The following is a 19917-nucleotide window of genomic DNA, read 5'->3' as shown; positions in this document are numbered from 1 at the left end:
TCAGGATGAGAACAGTAATCGTGTTCCGACGGCGCGGCAGTAGCAGGAGGCCCCATTAGCTAAAGTGGTGCTTCAGGTTAAGAACAGTTTCAGGTTAAAAATGGACCTCCGGAACGAAATAAGTACTTAACCCGAGGTACCACTTTAATAATGATGATGATGATGATGATAATAATAATAATAATAACAATAATTTGTTGTTGTTGTTATTGTTGTTGTTGTTGTTGTTGTTATTTTCATCATCATCATCATCATCATCATCATCATCATCATCATCATCATCATTCCAGCACTCACGGCAGCAGCAATGTCCCTCCAGCCTCCCTCAGTCCAGTTCTGGTCCTTACAACAGATTGAAGAACAAGGTGCCTCTCAACTGTGTTCAGCAGCTGTTCAGAGGCAACCTGGTCTTTCATTCCCAGAGTGGGCCTTTTGCACCCGGCTCCGCTTAGGGATCTCAAGGTTCTAGTTAAAAAAACAACAGCGAGTGGATGCAGCAAGCCTGAAGTCTGCCCCCCTTCGCTCTCATCTTCCTGTTTTGCTAGACAGGTGGCCCAAAGGGACATTTAAAGAAAACACTTAGCATGGTAATGTGTGACTGTCAAAAAGCTCACAAATGCAACATTCCATGAAAGCCATACAGGATTGTTTTCAGGCCTAACTGGTAGCAGTCTCCAGGGGCGTGGGAGGGGGGTTCATCCCACCCCGGGTGCCACCCTTGTGGGGGGTGACAGATCGGCCAGCGACACTCACCGTGGGGCCAGCAGCTCGCACGAGCCACGCGTCTTGGCGCGCGCAGGCTCGTGTGCTGTCCACCCCACCAGCTGCCTCCCCACCAGCTGCGGGGCGACAGGCCCTGCAGTGCGCCCCATCCCTAAGGGCACCACATGCCCCATCCCATCCCTCCTTAAGGGCACCACACAGCACCCATAGGGACGGGATGGGGCATTCGGCGCCCATAAAGACGGGGAGTGTGGCACACATAGAGAAGGCATGGGCCATGCTGCCCCTATAGGTGGTTTGCCCTGCCCCTTGGCACGCCACTCCAGGTGGCCCAGAGGCTTCCTCTGCCGCTGGCAGTCTCACCATGTTACCAAATGTGGAGGGGCTGCAGCTGCAGGAGTTCCCATGTTCAATTCCGGCATCTCCACGCAAAGCTGTGAAAATATTCCTGCCTGGAGCCCTAGAGAGCCACTGCCAGTCAGTGTAGCCAATACTACTAATACAGTGTAAAGGTAAAGGTAAAGGTAAAGGGACCCCTGAGGTACCTATTTATCTACTTGCACTTTGAGGTGCTTTCGAACTGCTAGGTTTGGCAGGAGCAGGGACTGAGCAATGGGAGCTCACCCCATCGCGGGGATCCGAACCGCCGACCTTCTCATCGGCAAGTCCTAGGCTCTGTGGTTTAACCCACAGCACCACCCGCATCCCTACTAATACAGTGTAGTCAACACTAAATAGGGAAATGGCCCAGTGCCCCAGCAGCCCCAATTTCTTGCAAGATCATGTCCATTTGGGGTGTGATCTGGTTAGAATTTGGTGCCACCTGCCAGTCCATGCAGTGGCAGCAGAGCAGGTGGCGGCGGCAGGTATCGTGGTGGCAGAAGCAGCAGCAGAGCCAGGACAGCACTTCCCGTTTCGCCTCAAGCAGCGAAAGAAGAAACGACAGCCCTGCCAGTAGGTATGATCCTCACCTGGGAAGTGTAGTTTGTTAAGGGTGCTGAGAGTTGTAAAGAGACCCCTATTCACCTCAGAGAGCTACAATCCCCAAATCAAAACAACAACAATTTATTACTTATACCCCGCCCATCTGGCTGGGTTTCCCTATCCACTCTGGGCAGCTTCCCACAAAAGATACATTAAACATTTAAAACTTCCCTAAACAGGGCTGCCTTCAGATGTCTTCTAAAAGTCAGGTAGTTGTTTATTTCCTTGGCATCTGATGGGAGGGCATTCCACAGGGCGGGTGCCACTACCAAGAAGACCCTCTGCCTGTTTCCCCGTAACCTCACTTCTTGCAGTGAGGGAACTGCCAGAAGGCCCTTGGAGCTGGACCTCAGTATTTGGGCTGGACAATGGGGGTGGAGATGCTCCTTCAGGTATACTGGGCCGAGGCCGTTTAGAGCTTTAAAGATCAGCGCCAATACTTTGAATTGTGCTCGGAAACGTACTGGGAGAACCCCAAAGTTCCCTGGCCAGAAGGCTTGGTTATTGAACCACTTTGGGAGTTGTGGGTCTGCATGCTTAATAAACTACAGTTCCCAGGATTCTCTGGGGAATCAATGGCTGCAGTATGGTACTGCTTTAAATATATAGTGCAGGTGGGTCCTGAGTGTTGCTCTTGTCAAACTCAGAAGGGAGGAGGGTGGGGACAAACTAGACTTAGTTAGCTCTGCCTGGCATTAGCCTGCTGCTGCCGAATGAGAGGGAAGTTGCCCGACACATCAGTGGCACTTAAGCAATATCTCTGAGCTTGGGTGCATTCTTAGATTCCCACACGCACATGCACGGCCTCTACAAAAGCAAGCAGAGCTGTCCTGCCTAGGAAGAGGTTTCCTCTTCTCCCCTCGATGGTGCTGCATTTTGTTCCTTCAGGCTGCAGGGAGGACACTTGCAATAAATCCTTCTGTTTTCAAAGCACCTTTCCCATTAATTAATTAAGTTGCACAGCCGGCAAATCAGGGCTGTCAATCAGTTTCCATTGATTTGGCAGGCGGAATCGGTTCTGAGTTGCCCAAGGTCAAACTCTGAATCATGGAGAGATCCCAAATAGAGAACCTCTCGCAGACCTTCTCCCTTTGAGGTGGGGATGTGGAGGAGCTATAGGTATTTTAGCTCAAAGTAAATAAAAGAAAGGGACGTGGGTGGCTCTGTGGTCTAAACCACTGAGCCTCTTGGGCCTGCCAATCAGAAGGTCAGTGGTTCGAATCCCCATGACAGGGTGAGCTCCTGTTGCTCGGTCCCAGCTCCTGCCAACCTAGCAGTTAAAAAGCACACCCAAAAAGTGCAAGTAGATAAATAGGTATCGCTCTGGCGGGAAGGTAAACGGTGTTTCTGTGCGCTGCTCTGGTTTCCAGAGGCAGTGTAGTCATGCTGGCCACATGACACAGAAAAACTGTCTGCGGACAAACGCCGGCTCCCTCAGCCTGTAAAGTAAGATGAGCACCGCAACCCCAGAGTCATCTGCGACTGGACTAAAAAAAGGTAAAGGGACCCCTGACCATTAGGTCCAGTCGTGGCCAACTCTGGGGTTGTGGCGCTCATCTCACTTTACAGGCTGAGGGAACCGGCATACAGCTTCCAGGTCAAACCACCGACCTTCTGATCGGCAAGCCCTAGGCTCAGTGGTTTAACCCAGTGCCACCCACATCCCTTACCTTTAAGTAAAAGAAACGAGATCATTTGACAGCAATGGCAATCCTCCCCAGCATTTATTGCAATATATTTCTGCTCTGCCTTTTACAGCAAGGCCTCACAAGGCCTTTATAATTTTTTATAATTTTTTACAACTCTGCCAAGAATATAAGGTCCAAGAAATTCCTCCATGGCCTCGTTGACAATTTTATTTCCCAGAAGAGAAGGAACAAGGGGATCATCTATATTGGACCTGGTCCTCATCAACAAGGAGGAACAGATTGACAAAGTGGAAGTACTCAGAAACTTGGGAGGGAATGATCATGTTTCATGATACAGAGGCAAGGGAAAGCTGAGTGTAGCTGTGTGTGTGTGTGTGTGCAAGTTATTTATTTTTTTAAAAAACACTAATAAACTTCTTAATTTAAATTTATATATATCTTAAGAGTCTTATAGCATAAAAACAAACAATATTGTTAAAACAAAAATGCAACATAAAATCAATTAAACATTCTATAGGGAGTGGAACCACAAGCAGAATTTCCTCAGATGATCTAAGTTACCTTCCAGGTCTATAGGACATGTGGTGTTTCAGGTAACCTGTTTGCAAGTTGTTGTTTTACATGCAATCATCATCATCAATATCCTGTTACTCTTAATAATAGTGTAACCAGTATAAGATTGGTATAATGTGAGCTGGTCTACTAGGATCTTAGCAGCTGCATTTTGCCCCAGCTGAAGTTCTGCGCAGTCTTCAGGGGTAGCCTTATGTAGAAAGCAGTACAATCATCCAGTCTGGATATAACTAGCAAGTAACTGAGTCCAAACCTGTTTCTCCCAGGAAAGGTCACAGTTAGTGAAGCTTCTAAAGGCACTGATACCAAATACATTTTAATTTCTCTTGTTTCATTTGACACATTTATATCCTGCTTATAACATGACTCGAAAGAAGCCAAAACCAAAATCATTTTATTTAAAAACAATAAAAGGTTAAAAATGTATAGTAAAGGCAAATCAAAAATTATTTCAAAGCTGCAAGAAAACCCCGCTTTGGGCAGTGAAACCTAATTAAGAAGCTACCAGCAGATTGTTTACTTGGAAAACTTTTTCCTGTTAAGCTACATTGGGCATTTTGTACTATTTCTTAAATTCCTCCGTTCTCAGCTTCCAGTCCTTGAGTTTAGTTTACTATGACAATAGCTTGAAATCACTCTCTGCAATGCCTTAAAATGTCCAATGAGCACTTTCCCCCTCTGCTTAGATAGAAATAACCCATCAGGAAAGCATCTTGGGAAAGCAAAATTGCTCCAATATCACTTGCTATAGATTTTAGCTTAGAAGTTGTAGCTCCTCGCGAGGGCTTTAAATCAAGAGCAGCTTTTATTAAACGAGAGCCTCTTTATAAGCCAGTGTTGTACCAGTCGCTTACTGAAGATGGCATCTGAGCTAAAAAATAAAAAGGCGAAGTCCAAGGCCAGGCAGGTGGCTTTGAATAAAAGCGGGGTGTCGCTGCTGAAGGTTATTCATACCTGAATCCTTACACCAGGGGTGGTGAAGCTGTGGCCCTGCAGATGTCCTCCTTGGCCACAGGGTTGGCCAACCCTGCCATGCACCCATTTCCAACACAGATGTCTACATCTTGTGCAGTAGCATCTGGTGCCCACTGGCACTGGTGGGGTCAAAAGCAGGGAGGGCAACAGTAGGTGGAGTCAGTGCCAATGACACAGGCAGGGCCAAGTAATTCTGGTTTTTCACACCATCCTGCTCCCTGCTAAATTCTGTAAGGGCAAAACTGAGACTAAGGAGGAGGGAACTGACTGTCTGGGCCACTCTCTGGGTCAGTTGTAAGAAGGCGGGCAGTTGTGAACTGGCTGGTGGCAGACTGAGGCTGGTGAGGCAGTGCCCCATTCTCTCTAATGGATCAGCCTCCGCTGCTCCTCTTGGATGGGAGAAGTATTCAAAAGCGGACTCAAATCAGATCAGATCATGTTGAGAATCTGCAGTCCAGCAGGACTGCTCTTAGAGGGGGTGCAGGTTAAGATCATAGCTGATCCTTGTTTATACGTAGAGCCAACCATGATTCTTCCATATGATTTCCTCTGAGAGTGAGAGAAGCACATGGTGGCCTGGGCCTTTTAAAGAAGAATTGGAGAGAGAGAGAGAGAGAGAGAGAGAGAGAGAGAGAGAGAGAGAGAGAGAGAGAGAGATGCACATTGCACACAGGTCTTGCTCTCCAAACACGGTGCTCCCTCAGGAAATTGTTTGCTCGGCGAGCATTTGCATAACGAGTCAACGATTTCTATTGATTCCTATGGGGGAATTTCTAATGCGTTCCTGACCACGGCATCTCGACCCTGAATTGACAAAAAAGAAACTGGGAAAGCCCCCTGAATCCTTGCAAGAGGCAAACTAAGAAGGGGGAAATGCTCTCGATTGTCCAGTCTCTCCCCCTTTCTCCTACTCACCTTGGTTGAGTATCATGGTTTCTGGTGAAACAGCTGTGTAGACCAGCAAAACACAAAAAAGTAAGGCTTATTTAAGGCTGCTTATTTGTTTACAGTGCTACACGTAGGTCCAGCTCTTCATATATCTGAATCTGTGGTGTGAATAGTGAGGTTTGGTTACGAATTCTTCACATTTGGATAAGTGAATTTTCTATAATGAGCATTTGGATAGTGGGACCTTCATGTAGTTAAGAGGACAGAGGAACCCTGAAACCACTCGACCTCCTCATAAGTATATTTGTTTATTTTAACTTTACAATTTTGTGCAGATATTAAAAGACTTTTGCCCTTTAAATCTGCATTGCATCTGGATGGGATGAAATTAGTTCTGTCCCCATGTAGAACTGGGACTGAGAGTCATTGGGTCCATCTATACTTACCCTCCAATGTTATGGAGAGTAACTAGCCTCTGACCTAGACTAGTACCATCAACTTGACTTTTTGAACATGGTCACAGAGACGCAATTAGACTAGCACTGTGTGTTTTACCCACATAGCGCTTAAAACTTAGAAACATGAATGGCAGCAAAAACCAAAATCTGTTGTGATTCAGAAGCTTTTGTGGTGATAAGCTGTAAATCAAGGTTCTGCTTGCTATGCAGCAAGCAAAATTGGAATTAACGGTTCATTTACCATCACTAAGCTAAGTTGCTGCTGCCCTCTGCTGCCCAAACAGTAGAACAATCCTGTTTAAAGAAAAACATTTGAAAAATCTGGAAAAGTACGTGGCATTTATATGTAAGGATGGGAGAGAAATTGGATTCAGTTCACTTTTAACTGATTTGCAGCTTTCAAAACGATACAAGAATCGAAACACAGCCATCCTTTGAAATTCTCTGAATTTTGCAACCCCAGAATGTGCACAGGATTAATATACTGGCGTAAAGTCTGTGTAAAAATACATGTATTTGTGAAAATAAGTTACAAACACACACTAGGTTAGGGGAAATTAATCTGCAGAATGTGCCTGCAAAATTGCATACATACGTGTGTGTGTGTGTGTGTGTCTGTGTCTGTGTTATATGTTAGGAGAAAATTTGCAGTAAAACACTAGCGAATTTTCATGAGGATTTTTAATTTTTAAAAAATTGCAGACTCATGTGGAAATGTAGAGGGGTGAGCTTAAGACTGGAAAACGGGGAGAAACAGAAAATTGTCAGATTTTCCCATCCCCATTTACAGGCACAGAATTTCTGGAGTGTCCAAAGTATTTCATATACTTACTCATAAGGACATAAGAGGTACGCGGGTGGCACTGTGGGTTAAACCACAGAGCCTAGGACTTCCAATCAGAAGGTTGGCGGTTCGAATCCCCATGACGGGGTGAGCTCCCGTTGCTCGGTCCCTGCTTCTGCCAACCTAGCAGTTCGAAAGCATGTCAAAGTGCAAGTAGATAAATAGGTACCACTCCAGCGGGAAGGTAAACGGCGTTTCCGTGCGCTGCTCTGGTTCACCAGAAGCAGCTTAGTCATGCTGGCCACATGACCCAGAAGCTGTACGCCGGCTCCCTTGGCCAATAAAGCGAGATGAACGCCGCCACCCCAGAGTCAGCCACGACTGGACCTAATGGTCAGGGGTCCCTTTACCTTTAAGGACATTAGAAGAGCCTGTCAGCTGGATCCGACCAAGGGCCCATTGAGTCCAACCTCCTCTTTCCCATAGTGAGCTGCTATGGTAAGCTCCTGAGCGGGACATGAGGCCAATAGGCCTCTCTCACTCTTGTTTCCCCAGGCAACTAGTATTCAGAATCATGCTGCCTTTGATACGGGAGGTAATATATAACCATTGCGACCAGTTGCCATTGACAGCCTTATTGTCCATGAATAATCCTTATCCTTTCGATAATCCCTTTGAAACAACCCTCTAAGATAGTAATACTAATTCCACATATTGCAGATGAGAGCCTGAAGCTCAGAGATAAGCATTGTGCAAACATTATCCTGAACGCATGTGGAGAAGCAGTCAGAGTGTGCTAGCTCGCCCACCCTCTAACCATTTCCAGTGTAATGTCCGACAGAGCCTGTGAACATACAAACCTTATCCTATGACCACTCATCCCTCCAGCACAGTTTCAGACAGGGCCTCTCCCATCCCCACCTGGAGACACTGGGGATTGAACCTGAGACCTTCTGCATGCAAGGCAGATGCCCTAGCCTTGAGCTGTGGTCCTTCTCCAAAGGCACAATTGCAGAGCCTTTGAGAAACAGCATCCCCACCTGGCTATTTCAGAAACTGATGCAAGTGTGGGGATAGGGTGGGTCCAGCAGACACAAGTGGGCCCAATCCAGCTCCGCCATCTATGTATGCTCCGAGGAACGCTGCTACAGAGATAGGGAACATGGCATCCTCCAGATGTTGTTGGACTACAGCTCCCATTATCCCTGACCATTGGCTGAGGCTGATAGGAGTTGGAGTCCAGCAACATCTCAGGGGCATCATAGTGGCTGCTTCTGCTGTGGATCCATGGTTGAGATGAGACTTGAAGCTGGGACATTTCATTTCTTTGTTGTTGTATATAATTTTTATTAAAGTTTCTGTTTTACAATTTAAAATACTCATTTAAACATCCTTAAAATATCAATGACTTCCCCTCTTCTCTTTCCATGGTTCATTTTGCATATAATAAATCCCTGCATATTTTACAAAAACTAAGCCATTATTGCATCCATCAAAACTTATTTACACTGTTGAATTTATCTTAATGCTGCCAACGTTTTCAAGTGTACACAATTTCCCCCCATATATTCAATAAACGTTTTCCAATCTTCTCTAAACGTATGTTCTTCTTGTTCTCTTATTCTATGTGTTAAGTCTGCAAGCTGTGCATATTCTGTCAGCTTAAGTTGCCATTCTTCTTTTGTTGAGACCTCGCTGGTTTTCCATTTTTGGGATATCAAAACACGGGCCACAGTAGTGGCATACATAAATAACCTTTCTTTTTCCTTCACTGATTAACTCCTGCTTTTTCTCCCCAAGAGAAACTCAATGTGACTAAAAGCAAAGCATAAAATAACATGAAATATCAGTCAGCAGAGCATCTTTCAAAACATAAGGCCAGTCAAAGCCAGATTCATGTTGAAACAGTACTAACAATACAAGAAATACATTAAATCCATAATGAACTAAGGAAAAAAACAAGGGTCTTCCCTCAGGCCTTGATCTCTCCAGGTCCCCATAAAAGGTAGAGGGACCCCTGACCATTAGGTCCAGTAGTGGCCGATTCTGGGGTTGCGGCGCTCACCTCACTTTATTGGCCGAGGGAGCCAGCGTACAGCTTCCGGGTCATGTGGTCAGCATGACTAACCAGAGCAGCGCACGGAAATGCCGTTTACCTTCCCGCCGGAGCGGTACCTATTTATCTACTTGCACTTTGACATGCTTTCGAACTGCGAGGTTGGCAGGAGCAGGGACTGAGCAACGGGAGCTCACCCCGTCGCGGGGATTCAAACCGCCAACCTTCTGATTGGCTAGTCCTAGGCTCTGTGGTTTAACCCACAGAATCACCTGCATCCCCATACTTGGCCTAATTTGTGCAGTGAATGGAGCTGCTTCTCTATGAGTGGCCCCATGGCACTGAAGAGTGCATCTGGCTATCCCTCCCTGCTTCCCCAAATGCTACAGTTCCTGGGGTGCCCGTATTGGCACACAGGCCACATTGCCCAGGGCAAGGATGTGAAATCTGTGGCCCTTCCAACTCCCATTTCTGTTGACCATTGATGATGCTGGATGGGGCAGTTGGGAGCTGAGTCCAGCAATATCTGGTGCTCCTCATCCCTAAGGTAGTGGAAGGACCGTGGCTTCCTGGTGGAGCTCATGCTTTGCATGCAGAACGTCCCGGGTTGCAGGACAAGGAGTGTTTCCGCTTGAAACAATGCCACAAGGACAGTGAGTGGGAGACCCATTCTGAAAACAAGCTAGGTGAGCTGAGCTTTCAGAAGTGCACACATCCGCAGCAGTTCAGATCTCAGAGAGAACGAGCTCTGGATAATCTCTGCAGTGGCATGTGGTGCAACAATACCGTTATCTCTCTCTCTCTCTCTCTTCTTTTTCAGCACCCTTACCCGACAGAGGACGAGAAAAGGCAGATAGCAGCACAGACTAACCTCACGCTTTTGCAAGTCAACAACTGGTGAGTGAATTATCGACCTCCTCTTTGGAAATTGAAGAAGAAAGGGCGGTTTCTTCGTCAAAGATGCCGTTTTCTGACCTACAGTCTTATTCGCTCGTCTCAAGTTGTTGTTGTTGTCCGCAGGTCAAAGCAGAGCAGGGCCATAGCTGTAGAAAGGTCTGGCCTCTCAGGGATATTCCAGGCTTCCAGTTTCCTTTCCTTTTTTAATATAAAAAAGTAAGCCTCTTGCCCAGATATAGCCAATATTGCGCCTTCCAGGTGCTGGAACTCCCATCAGCCCCAGCCAGCTTGACTAGTGAGAATGGATTATGGGAAATGTAGTCCAATAACATCTGGTGGACACTGTGTTGGCTGTCCTTGCTCTAACCCTTTGACTTGTGGGGAGATATGAAAAACTATGCAGCCAGTATTCTATCCAATAGATAGAATTGTTACTGTGAGAAAATGATATTTCCCCAGGGTTCCAGGCAATGAATACAAAGGGACAATGGTTAAGTACAGTCGTATCTTGCTAGCCGAAAAGGACGCAGGGCAAAGCACTGCGTCTGCGCACGCGCGCCAAGCGGTTTGTGCTTCTGCGCGTGCACAAAAAGCGATTTAGCGCTTCTGCGCATGCACAAGCGGCAAACCCAGAAATAACCCGTTCCGGTACTTCCGGGTTTGCCACGGACGTTCGCCAGAATGGACGCTGGACGAGGCGGACGTTTGCGGAGGTATTACTGTATTAGGCTAGTTTGTGTTTGCAATTTTTTGTAAATGATTTTATTAACGTTGAATACAATTAAGCATGTTTATAAACACTTTAGGTTCCCTGTGCAGAGGCTCTGGAAGTTCCTCAGTTATTCCTTGCCTCCTTCCTCCTCCCCTGTGGCTATAGGCCTGTAGAGGAAGTTTGGGCTGAAGGAGGTTTCATGTTTTTTAGAAAAATTAAAACCTGGGTCTGAAATGGACAAGGCTACCCATCATTTTTTGAGCAGGGAGATGCCCATCCTGCCTTGACAGTCACCTCTGGTCCTTCTGTAGTTAAGATATTCTTTGTCAAGATTCACCCACATGGCCCTGGGAAACTTTCAGGCAGAACTACATGTGACGAAGCACATATGTTTCTTTTCCCCTTTTGACTAGTATGCTTAGGTGAGGCAGGAGGACATTTGAAGGAGAGAATCAGTGAGGAACCTTCTTCCAGCAAATACCGTATTTTTTGTTCTATAAGACTCACTTTTCCCCTCCTAAAAAGTATGGGGAAATGTGTGTGGGTCTTATGGAGCGAATGCAGGCTGCGCAGCTATCCCAGAATAGTAAGAGGGATCGCTGCTTTCACTGCACAGCGATCCTTCTTGCTTTTCTGGCTTCTGGGATTCAGAATATTTTTTTTTTCTTGTTTTCCTCCTCCAAAAACTAGGTGCGTCTTGTGGTCTGGTGCGACTTATAGAGCGAAAAATACGGTAAATGCCTAGAAATAAACTGCATAGACAAAAGTATCTGCCAATTTCGGTTTTTCGGTTTTCCTGTCTTAAGTTCAGTTTGCCCATTTCTTCACCAGTCTGCAAATCTTTTCTAAAAACACACACACACAAACACACACAAAACCCTTGCACATTTCTCTCACACGTTTTGGTACACATTTCTGCCTATTGTATGCCTTTTTGCAAGGCACGTCCCTTAATGTAAGGCATTTGTGTATATTATCTTCACTCGTATACACATGTGTGTTTGTGTGCAAGAGAGAGAGAGAGTTATACTTTTATGCAGGTTTTCAGGGTTTGCTAAATTCCAGATCTCGCCACATGAGGGCACATTCCGAAAAGAAGTCCAGGCCAAAATAACAAGAAAATGTCACTTTGCAGAAGTGAAGCTAGATCCCAGATATGTTTAAATGTACATGCACCAAAGTTTTTTAATCTCACGTAGGTGGTAAAAAAATGACCAGATGGGCAGCCTTCCTTGTAATGGGGATTTTTCCAGGTCAAAAATAAACATGAGGATCAGGCCTTAATTGCATTGAGATGGGCTGACAAGGCTTAAATAATCAATTTCTGGCAACACACATAAACAACACTAGGAGGAGGGAGAAATTTGATTTTATTTGCACTTTAATGAGAAGCTACCTAACTCACACTTCTCAAAACAATGTGAGGACCGAAACACAGTCATCCTTCAAAAGTCACACTTCTCTGAATTTTGCAGTGCAATTCTCCAGCCAAGTAATGTGTACAAAAAGGCATCAACGAGAGTAAAGTAAGCATAAAAACACATATATTAGTGAAAGTAACATACAAAAATGCATTATATTAGGGGGGATTGCATTGCAAAAACGTGTAAATTAGGCAAGATTTCATTCAAATTCTCAAAATTCAAATTTTGATTTCATTCAAAAATGTGTATATTAAGGAGAAATGTTCTCTAAAATGCTAATGAAGGACTTGTTTAAAAAAACAGAAAAACAATTGGAAGCTGCTGTGGAAATGCAGAAAACTTAACTTAAGACTGAGGAGAGAAACTGAAAGTGGCAGATTCACCCCTCCCTACTTGGGAGAAAGCCTCATTGAACTCAGTGGGCTTACTTCTGAGGAAGCATGCATAGGACTGCAGTGTAAAACAGTGGTGGACAGCAGATAGCTTGAGATCTCCTGATAGATCTTAGGGTGATTTGCAGTAGATCAACAAGATTTTCTGATTTTGGGCTTTCTAACAATAGTAGCTTCTAAAAGGCTTCCTCCCTACCTTAAATTAAGGGGCTGAGAAACACAGAATGCGTGGGGGGGGGGAGAGAGAAGAGTCAGATTTTTTTCCTGAGCTGAGCAGGTACTCAGAAGTAGCCTGTCCTGCTTTTTTGAAATGTGAGAGGCTATTCTGCACCTGGTTCCAATTTGTGAACCTCGTGGTCCTAGTAAAACAAATGAATAAAGTAAATTGCACAAGTGTGAGGTCTGCCTCATCCCTGCTGTAAAAGACTTGGGCTTTGTTTGTTTGTTTGTTTGCATTAATATATTTTGTATTTCACCTGTATCCATCATGTTAGATAATTTACAAACCAGACCCTTTTTTTCTTCTGTGAAAGCAGAAATGCACCTCAAGATGGTGTGAATCCACTTTCAGTGCCTGTATATTTTTATAATAATAATAATCTTAATAATAATTTTTTATTTATACCCCGCCCTTCCCGGCTCAAAAACCAGGCTCAGGGCGACTAACAACAAATTTAAAACACTTAATTATAAAAGCAGCATAAAATACAGTATAAAAACATGAATAACAATAAAATTCAAAAATCAGTTTAGGGGAAATAAGCATTAGATAACCCCCAGGGCTGGCTGGCTGAATTGGTCCTACTTGGGCCAGTGAGGAGGCCAGGGGAGAATTAGCTGTGGGGTCTCAGAGCGGGTGATCTTCATAAAAGGAGAGGGGGAGGGAAGAGAAGAGAAGGGAAGGGAAGGGAAGGGACGGGACGGGACGGGACGGGAAATAAAAGATCAGGCTGAATTCAAATTAAAGGCCAGGCGGAATAGCTCTGTCTTACAGGCTCAACAGAAGGAGGTTAAATCCTGAAGGGCCCTAGTCTCATGGGACAGAGCATTCCACCAGGCCGGAGCAATCGCTGAAAAGGCCCTGGCCCTGGTGGAGGATAGTCTGACTTCCTAAGGGCCTGGAACCTCTAAACTATGGTTGTTCATGGACCTTAAGGTCCTCTGCAGGGCAGACCAGGAGAGGTCCTTTACCTTTTTACCTATATGGAGTAAGGCAATCTCACAAGTAACCTTGTCCCAAGTTGTACAAGAAATAGAACTGTAGAAGTCTTTCTTTTTTAAAAATGATGCCACTTAACATGCAGATGCTCCAAATACGTAAATAAATGCATCCATTCATTCTGGTTTTTCCCCTTCTTGTGGGAAGGTTTATCAATGCCCGGCGACGTATCCTGCAGCCCATGCTTGATGCAAGCAACCCAGACCCTGCCCCCAAAGCCAAGAAGATCAAATCCCAGCACCGGCCTACGCAGAGATTTTGGCCCAACTCCATTGCGGCTGGAGTACTGCAGCAACAAGGAGGCAACCCCGGTACTAACCCTGATGGTAAGAATTTGATGTATGGCTGCAACCCTCAGTTGGCTTTTTGATTCTGTTGACCAGGCATAGCATAGGCAACCTCGGCCCTCCAGATGTTTGGGACTACAACTCCCATGATCCCTAGCTAACAGGACCAGTACCCAAGGGTAACGTAAGCCAAGGTACTACTGTATATGCATTTTTCAAATGGTGTTTTATGTTTTAACGCTGATATTTTATTATATGGCAGTATAGAAATACCGTATTTTTCTCTCTATAGGACGCACTTTTTCCCCTCCAAAAATGAAAGGGAAATGTGTGTGCGTCCTATGGAGCGAATGCAGGCTTTTGCTGCACACAAAAAGTGCGCAAAAGAGTGCTCCAAAGGCTTGCAGACAGCAGCCTGCAGCCTGGCGAGCAATGTGCCAACTCCCGCTGCGCTCGCCGGGCTTCAGGCAGCCATACGCAAGCCTTCTGAGAGCGGTGGGAGTTCCCGCTGTACTCCAAAGGCTTGCGGATAGCTGTCCGTTCTGGGGGCTGGGGTCGGCGGCTTCGCCGCCCCCAGCCCTTCAAGCTCCGGGAGCGGCGGCGAGGTTGCACGCAATCTTGCCGCCGCTCCTGGACCTGGGGGGGGGAAAATAAATTTCCCCCCCTTTATTTCACCCCCTAATAACTAGGTGCCCATAACAGGACTGAAGAAAGCCAATTTCCTTCAGCACGGGCAACAGTTCGCCTCAATTTTACCCTCAAACAATTCAGTGAGGTTAATTTAATGCACTGCCCCGGTGGTGGTACCATAAGCGGAGCTCTTCCCCATGCGCCATATCAGCTGTTTGCTTTTTCGTTCTAGGCTCTATAAACATGGACAACCTGCAATCCCTCTCCTCTGATAACGCCACCATTGCTATGCAGCAGGCTATGATGGCAGTGGCTCATGATGACTCACTTGACGGGACAGAAGATGAGGAGGACGACGAGATGGAAGAGGAGGAGGAAGAGGAAGAGGAAGAGGAGGAGCTGGAGGAAGAGACCGAGGAACTCCAGACAACAAATGTTAGCGACCTTGGCTTGGAGCACAGTGACTCGCTTGAGTAAAGGACCCTGGTCAGTGGTGAAGCATACGCCTCCTGAGAAACCTGGCTGCTTGCCTAAATCATTGGCCTGAGAAGAGAGCCTGAACTTTCATGTACAAGCCCTGCATCCCTTTAAAGAGATCATTCAACGACAATGCCCTTACCCCGAGTCCGGCTCACCTGCTTTCAGTTGCAGGAGCAGGCACGAATGATGCACATTTAAGAGACCTGCCGAATGTGCAAAGTGATTATTTAAGTGAAGGAGACACGTTTACAAGGCACATATTGTGGCCAGTTCATTTCTTCTTTTTCCCCCTTTGTTTTTGATAATAACAACAAAAAGTGTTTTTAGGGTAAGCTGTTTTCTGTACGACTGAATGTTTTATGGATGTTCTAATGCAAAGCCTTTTGGTGACATGCAATTGAGAGGCAAGTCTGTTTTCATTTTCACGGCTTTTATGAGAGATTTATAGATGCAAAGAGAGAGAGAGAGAAGAGATTGATGGTTTTTACAAAAAGAAACTAAAAGACTGTAATGATTATAAATATCTAGATGTAGAAAAAAAACAAGTTTGCAAATTTGCAAAAAACCAACAACCACACGACTGGACGTTGAGCGAGAGTTTAATGCTGGACCCAGGTAGATTCCTGGTTAGTTCTGAAGAAATGGATATCAAGTCTTCAGGATTTCAGTGGGCCAGATCCCAAGGCATGTGGAGAGAGCCACATTGTGGTTAATTTGAGAAATGGATACCACACTGCCATCTGAACCATTTGGGTAGGGGAGATGAAAGGTTTTAGCCCTCTGAATGGAAATGTCATAATAGTAACATGCCTGGTTTGATTCCCTGTTTACAGGATGCAAAGTCAACAACCCCCCCCCAAAAAAGAGAATGCCCCTGAATAATTATGTTAATTGTTTAGAGGATCATAAATTGAGATGTAACCATTACGGCTTTTTGCATTGGTTGAATATGAGCAGGCTCAGATTTCCATACGTTTACAGGTCCACAGGCCAAGCAAAAAGTGGCTTGGAGAATTCACAGGTTTGTGAGCAAAGAAGAGATTTTCTGGAGCTTAGTGGAACTGCTCTCCAGATGGTGAGATAAATGCCCCTTTCACAATCTCATTTCCCTGGAACTCGTCACCTGTCACCTTTGACCACCTGTGTCTCTGCCACCTCCAGAACCTCCAAATGAAAAGGTCTCCCAGGCACAACACCCAACTGGATGCGTTTTATACATTCAGGATCAGGATAAGATGAAAAATAGCTGCCCCCCATTGACCACCATCACTCACTGCCTTTGGGCAGACATTTCTTTGAATCTCTCCACACGAGGCACACAGTAGCTCACAAGTGTGGATTGTCCTGTTTTCCATCCTGCTGCAGTAATCTTTTTTTTTTTAAGCCATTTGGCACCCAGGCGAAGAGGGGATCCACCATGCATGAACAGCTCACCTTGTGGTGGCAGAGCTTTAAAGCAGCTTCCATGTTGATATAAGCACTAACCATAAGAATGCCTTGTTGGTCTCTGAAGCTGTTTTTTCTTGCCACTTAAAACTCATGAGTGTGGCCCGTAAGTCAATAAACAGCCGCTTTTAATTCCAACAAGTGTTCCTAGAAATGCAGCTGTTAAGTTTGCCTAAATCTGGTGGAGTTCGCCATCAAGCAGCACATGCCCACTTCAGCCTAAACACATGCAAAGCGCATGCATGCATGCAAGCTCCTCCAATAGCAGGTGCAGTCCTAAGGCCAGCAAAGAAATTTGCGCATGGAGCCAGCCCCTGTGATACTTCCGCCATAGAGAGACATACAGCAGATTGCACTTTCCTCCTAGGGAGCGTAGACACTCCCAAACCAGAAGATGGTGCGTCTGATCATTCAATGAGCATGACATTTGAACATGCAGTTCCGGGGGGTAGTGCGCGACTTGTAGCCAAGGAGGCTTTGCATTTTGAGATTCGTGCATGCAGCACTGTTGCACCAGTCCTGGGTCAGAGCGCTCCATCACACTCATCGGCAGTGAGGTCAAAAGGAGGCAAGGGTGGAACACAGGCTGGTTTCTCCAGGAAAGGAGGAAATGTCAGTGTACATCCAGTGCATACCCAATATCCTGCACCGCCAATCCTAAATCCTTTCTCAGAAGTAAGCCCCACATACTTAGCTCAGTGAGACTTTCTCCCTGGCAAATGCATGCACTGTAACTTCTAATGCAGCATTGGGCAGAAATAATCAGAATGCTTAATGGAACAGCATGTGCAACGTGACTTCTGCAGGCACCAATGCAAATCAACCTCAACCAGGGGGAAACCAATGTTGCTTCAGGCTACAGCTCCCATAATTCCTGGCCATTGGCCATGCTGGTTGTGGCTGATGGGAGTTGAAGTCTCCTTGCAACCCAGACCAATCAGAAAGGACAGAAACCTCAGGATGGCTACTAAAGAACTGTACGTTGGCTCCAACCACATAGGGGGCTGGTCAGTGTTGGGTCCAGGTTTGGGGGAGCCCTTGGGCAATGTTATTTCAATGGGCCGCCTACCAGAGTGGGTGCCCGTGCTCCTTGCCACAGCTACCCTTGCCCATATGCTTGCTTTTTTCTCTTTGGGCCCACCTCCCATGGAAAGGCAGCAAGGGGTGTAGATTTTACTGGTCCTCCTCACTCCATTCAGCACGCGGAGACAGCAAATGAATAAACACAAGCAAGGAGGAAAACTTCACATGGCCAGGAAGCTCCCAGGATTGGCTGTGAGGCTGTAGACTTTTGCCCAGTTATGCCAGCCCTTGACGCCAGCCCAGTTCTTTCTACGCCTTGGTTTTGTTGTCCTCCATTTCCCCACATTATCAAAAGGTAGCAAATGCCCCACTAGGTGCTTGGAGCCTTCACCCAACAAGCTCTCCAATGTGTTGAGTTTTTTTATGGTCACTTGAAGCCACGTTGAAAATGATCATCTAGGAGGGGCGAATTTCTCAGAATCGAAAATTAACTTTCACACTCAGTCTTTCCATTCACTTCCCAGTACTAAATGGAAGTGGGCTCCAAGAGAAAGCTCCTAAGTTATCATTGCCCCTATCTTCACTTAACTTATTATTTTGTTTTGTACATTGTGCTCAGGAAAATGTCTCCAGTGTACAAAAAAAAAAAATGGATTGTCAGCTTGTGAACAACAGTTTGTGGACCTCTGGATTATCTGGTGGTCAAATGTCCCTGAAATGAATGTATTTTTCCTGGGAGGAGGGAGCTGCTGTTTCAATAGGACCCCAATAATCTTATTTATAATCTGTGTTATCCTAGCAATCTGTTATGGGGCTGTTTTTTCCTATGCTCTCATTGCAATGAAGCTCACTGTTCCAAAGTTAGGGGTTCGTCTTCCTTCCTAGCAAGGCACAATCTGCCCTGCCACACACAAATCCTTGCAAATGGTCCACACTCCTTTCCTCAGTGTGTCAGCCGAACAAACCACAAACGTCCGAGACAAAACAATTCCCCCACCCCCAATTTTAATGTTTTGATTACCCATTAAAGCTTTATTTGTCTCTTCCAATTCTTCCCTCACGAAGCACAGTTTTTCAGCTTGCCCCTTCTTTTGGCTCTTAGAGGAGTTGAGAGGTTTGATCAATCGCTTTACATTAAGGGTTGAATCGATGATAATTCCTTGGGAATGTATTGGAATATCAGTGGGCAGGAAAGCTCCCGTTTTTTTGGATACTGATATGGCATGAATGTAATATGTAATTTCATAGAAAATTCATTGTAATTTAGTATTAATTCATGTCCATTTATTATAAAGTGCTACCAGATGAGGTTTTCCAGCTGTATTTCATTGTGTTTATTTATATGCTCTTGTTAGTAAAAAGGATTAGGAATAAAGAATAAATAGAGACCCAAGTCGACAGGAGGGAGCCCCATGTTACCTCGCCACAACATGATGCACCCAAGGAAGATGTCCATTCTCATTGGTTATTTCAGCCAATGGCTCATGCGCTTGCTTGCCCACTCCTCTCCTCCAGCACAGCCACAAAGGAGCTCAGAAGGATGGCTTCCACTTTCTTATAAACCATGGCTTGTCACGTCGGCCGAACCCAGCAAACCGTGGCTAATCCCATGTGGTTTGTTTGAAGCATCCCAGCTCGTTCTGAAGATTCCTTGTTTCTGAAATCCGTAGCTAGGATTAATCACAGTTTTGAGTCCCAGTGTGACAGTAACCTGCAGTTAATTATTACTTTTTAACTGAAAATTCCTTTGGGGCAGAGAAGAGGGGCAGTGTACACAAGCCCAAGGCTTGCACAGGTTTGTTCCCATTGTGATGGGCCGTAGTTTCTCACTACTGAATTTTGTGGCATGTAGATCATAAACTTCACAGTAACAGTTTTACTACAGGTGTAAGAGCTGCCTCCATTCATGTCAAAGAATGAAGGGAAAAAAACCTGAACACCCTTTCTGTATGGAATATACGCATGCATGTATCAGATCATTGGTCTTGTGTACTGGGAATCTATGCTGTATTTGACACCAAGTACGTGGCTCAAAGCTCTTATCTCCCTCCTGCGTGTTGCATTAATTTACTCCACAATAGTCAAGTTCCATGGTTGATTACTGTATGTAGAAAATCTCGCCAGCTGCAGCATGCACACTACATGGCGCTGTACTGCTCATGCGCTTGCATCCACACGCATGCGCACTAAGGTCAGAAGGCCTCTAGCGAACTTGGGAGATTTCAAATCTGGAGAGCTAGCAGTGGGGACTGAAGAAACCCAACAAGTACACTGGACATTTTTCAGAAAGCAGTCTCCTCACTAAGAATTTTTTTTT

At 45.6% G+C, this 19917-nt stretch overlaps 1 protein-coding gene across 7 annotated transcripts in view; it reads left to right on the top strand.

Moving 5' to 3' along the window:
• PKNOX2 (PBX/knotted 1 homeobox 2) overlaps positions 1-18914 on the top strand; it is a 440472-nt gene extending 421558 nt beyond the window's left edge. For all 7 annotated transcript variants that reach the window (XM_081891021.1, XM_081891017.1, XM_081891018.1 and 4 more), the window contains 3 exons: positions 9911-9987; positions 13882-14060; positions 14884-18914. In XM_081891021.1, the coding sequence (XP_081747147.1) occupies positions 9911-9987; positions 13882-14060; positions 14884-15128 (501 nt within the window). In that variant the 3' untranslated portion in view covers positions 15129-18914. The remainder of the gene's footprint in view (positions 1-9910; positions 9988-13881; positions 14061-14883) is intronic.
• The last annotated feature ends 1003 nt before the right edge of the window (positions 18915-19917 follow it).

Source organism: Podarcis melisellensis, assembly GCF_964234715.1.
Source record: "Podarcis melisellensis genome assembly, chromosome: 15".
NCBI lineage: Eukaryota > Metazoa > Chordata > Lepidosauria > Squamata > Lacertidae > Podarcis > Podarcis melisellensis.
Note: the sequence above shows the minus strand (reverse complement) of the source record. Positions and strands in the feature narration are given on the sequence as shown.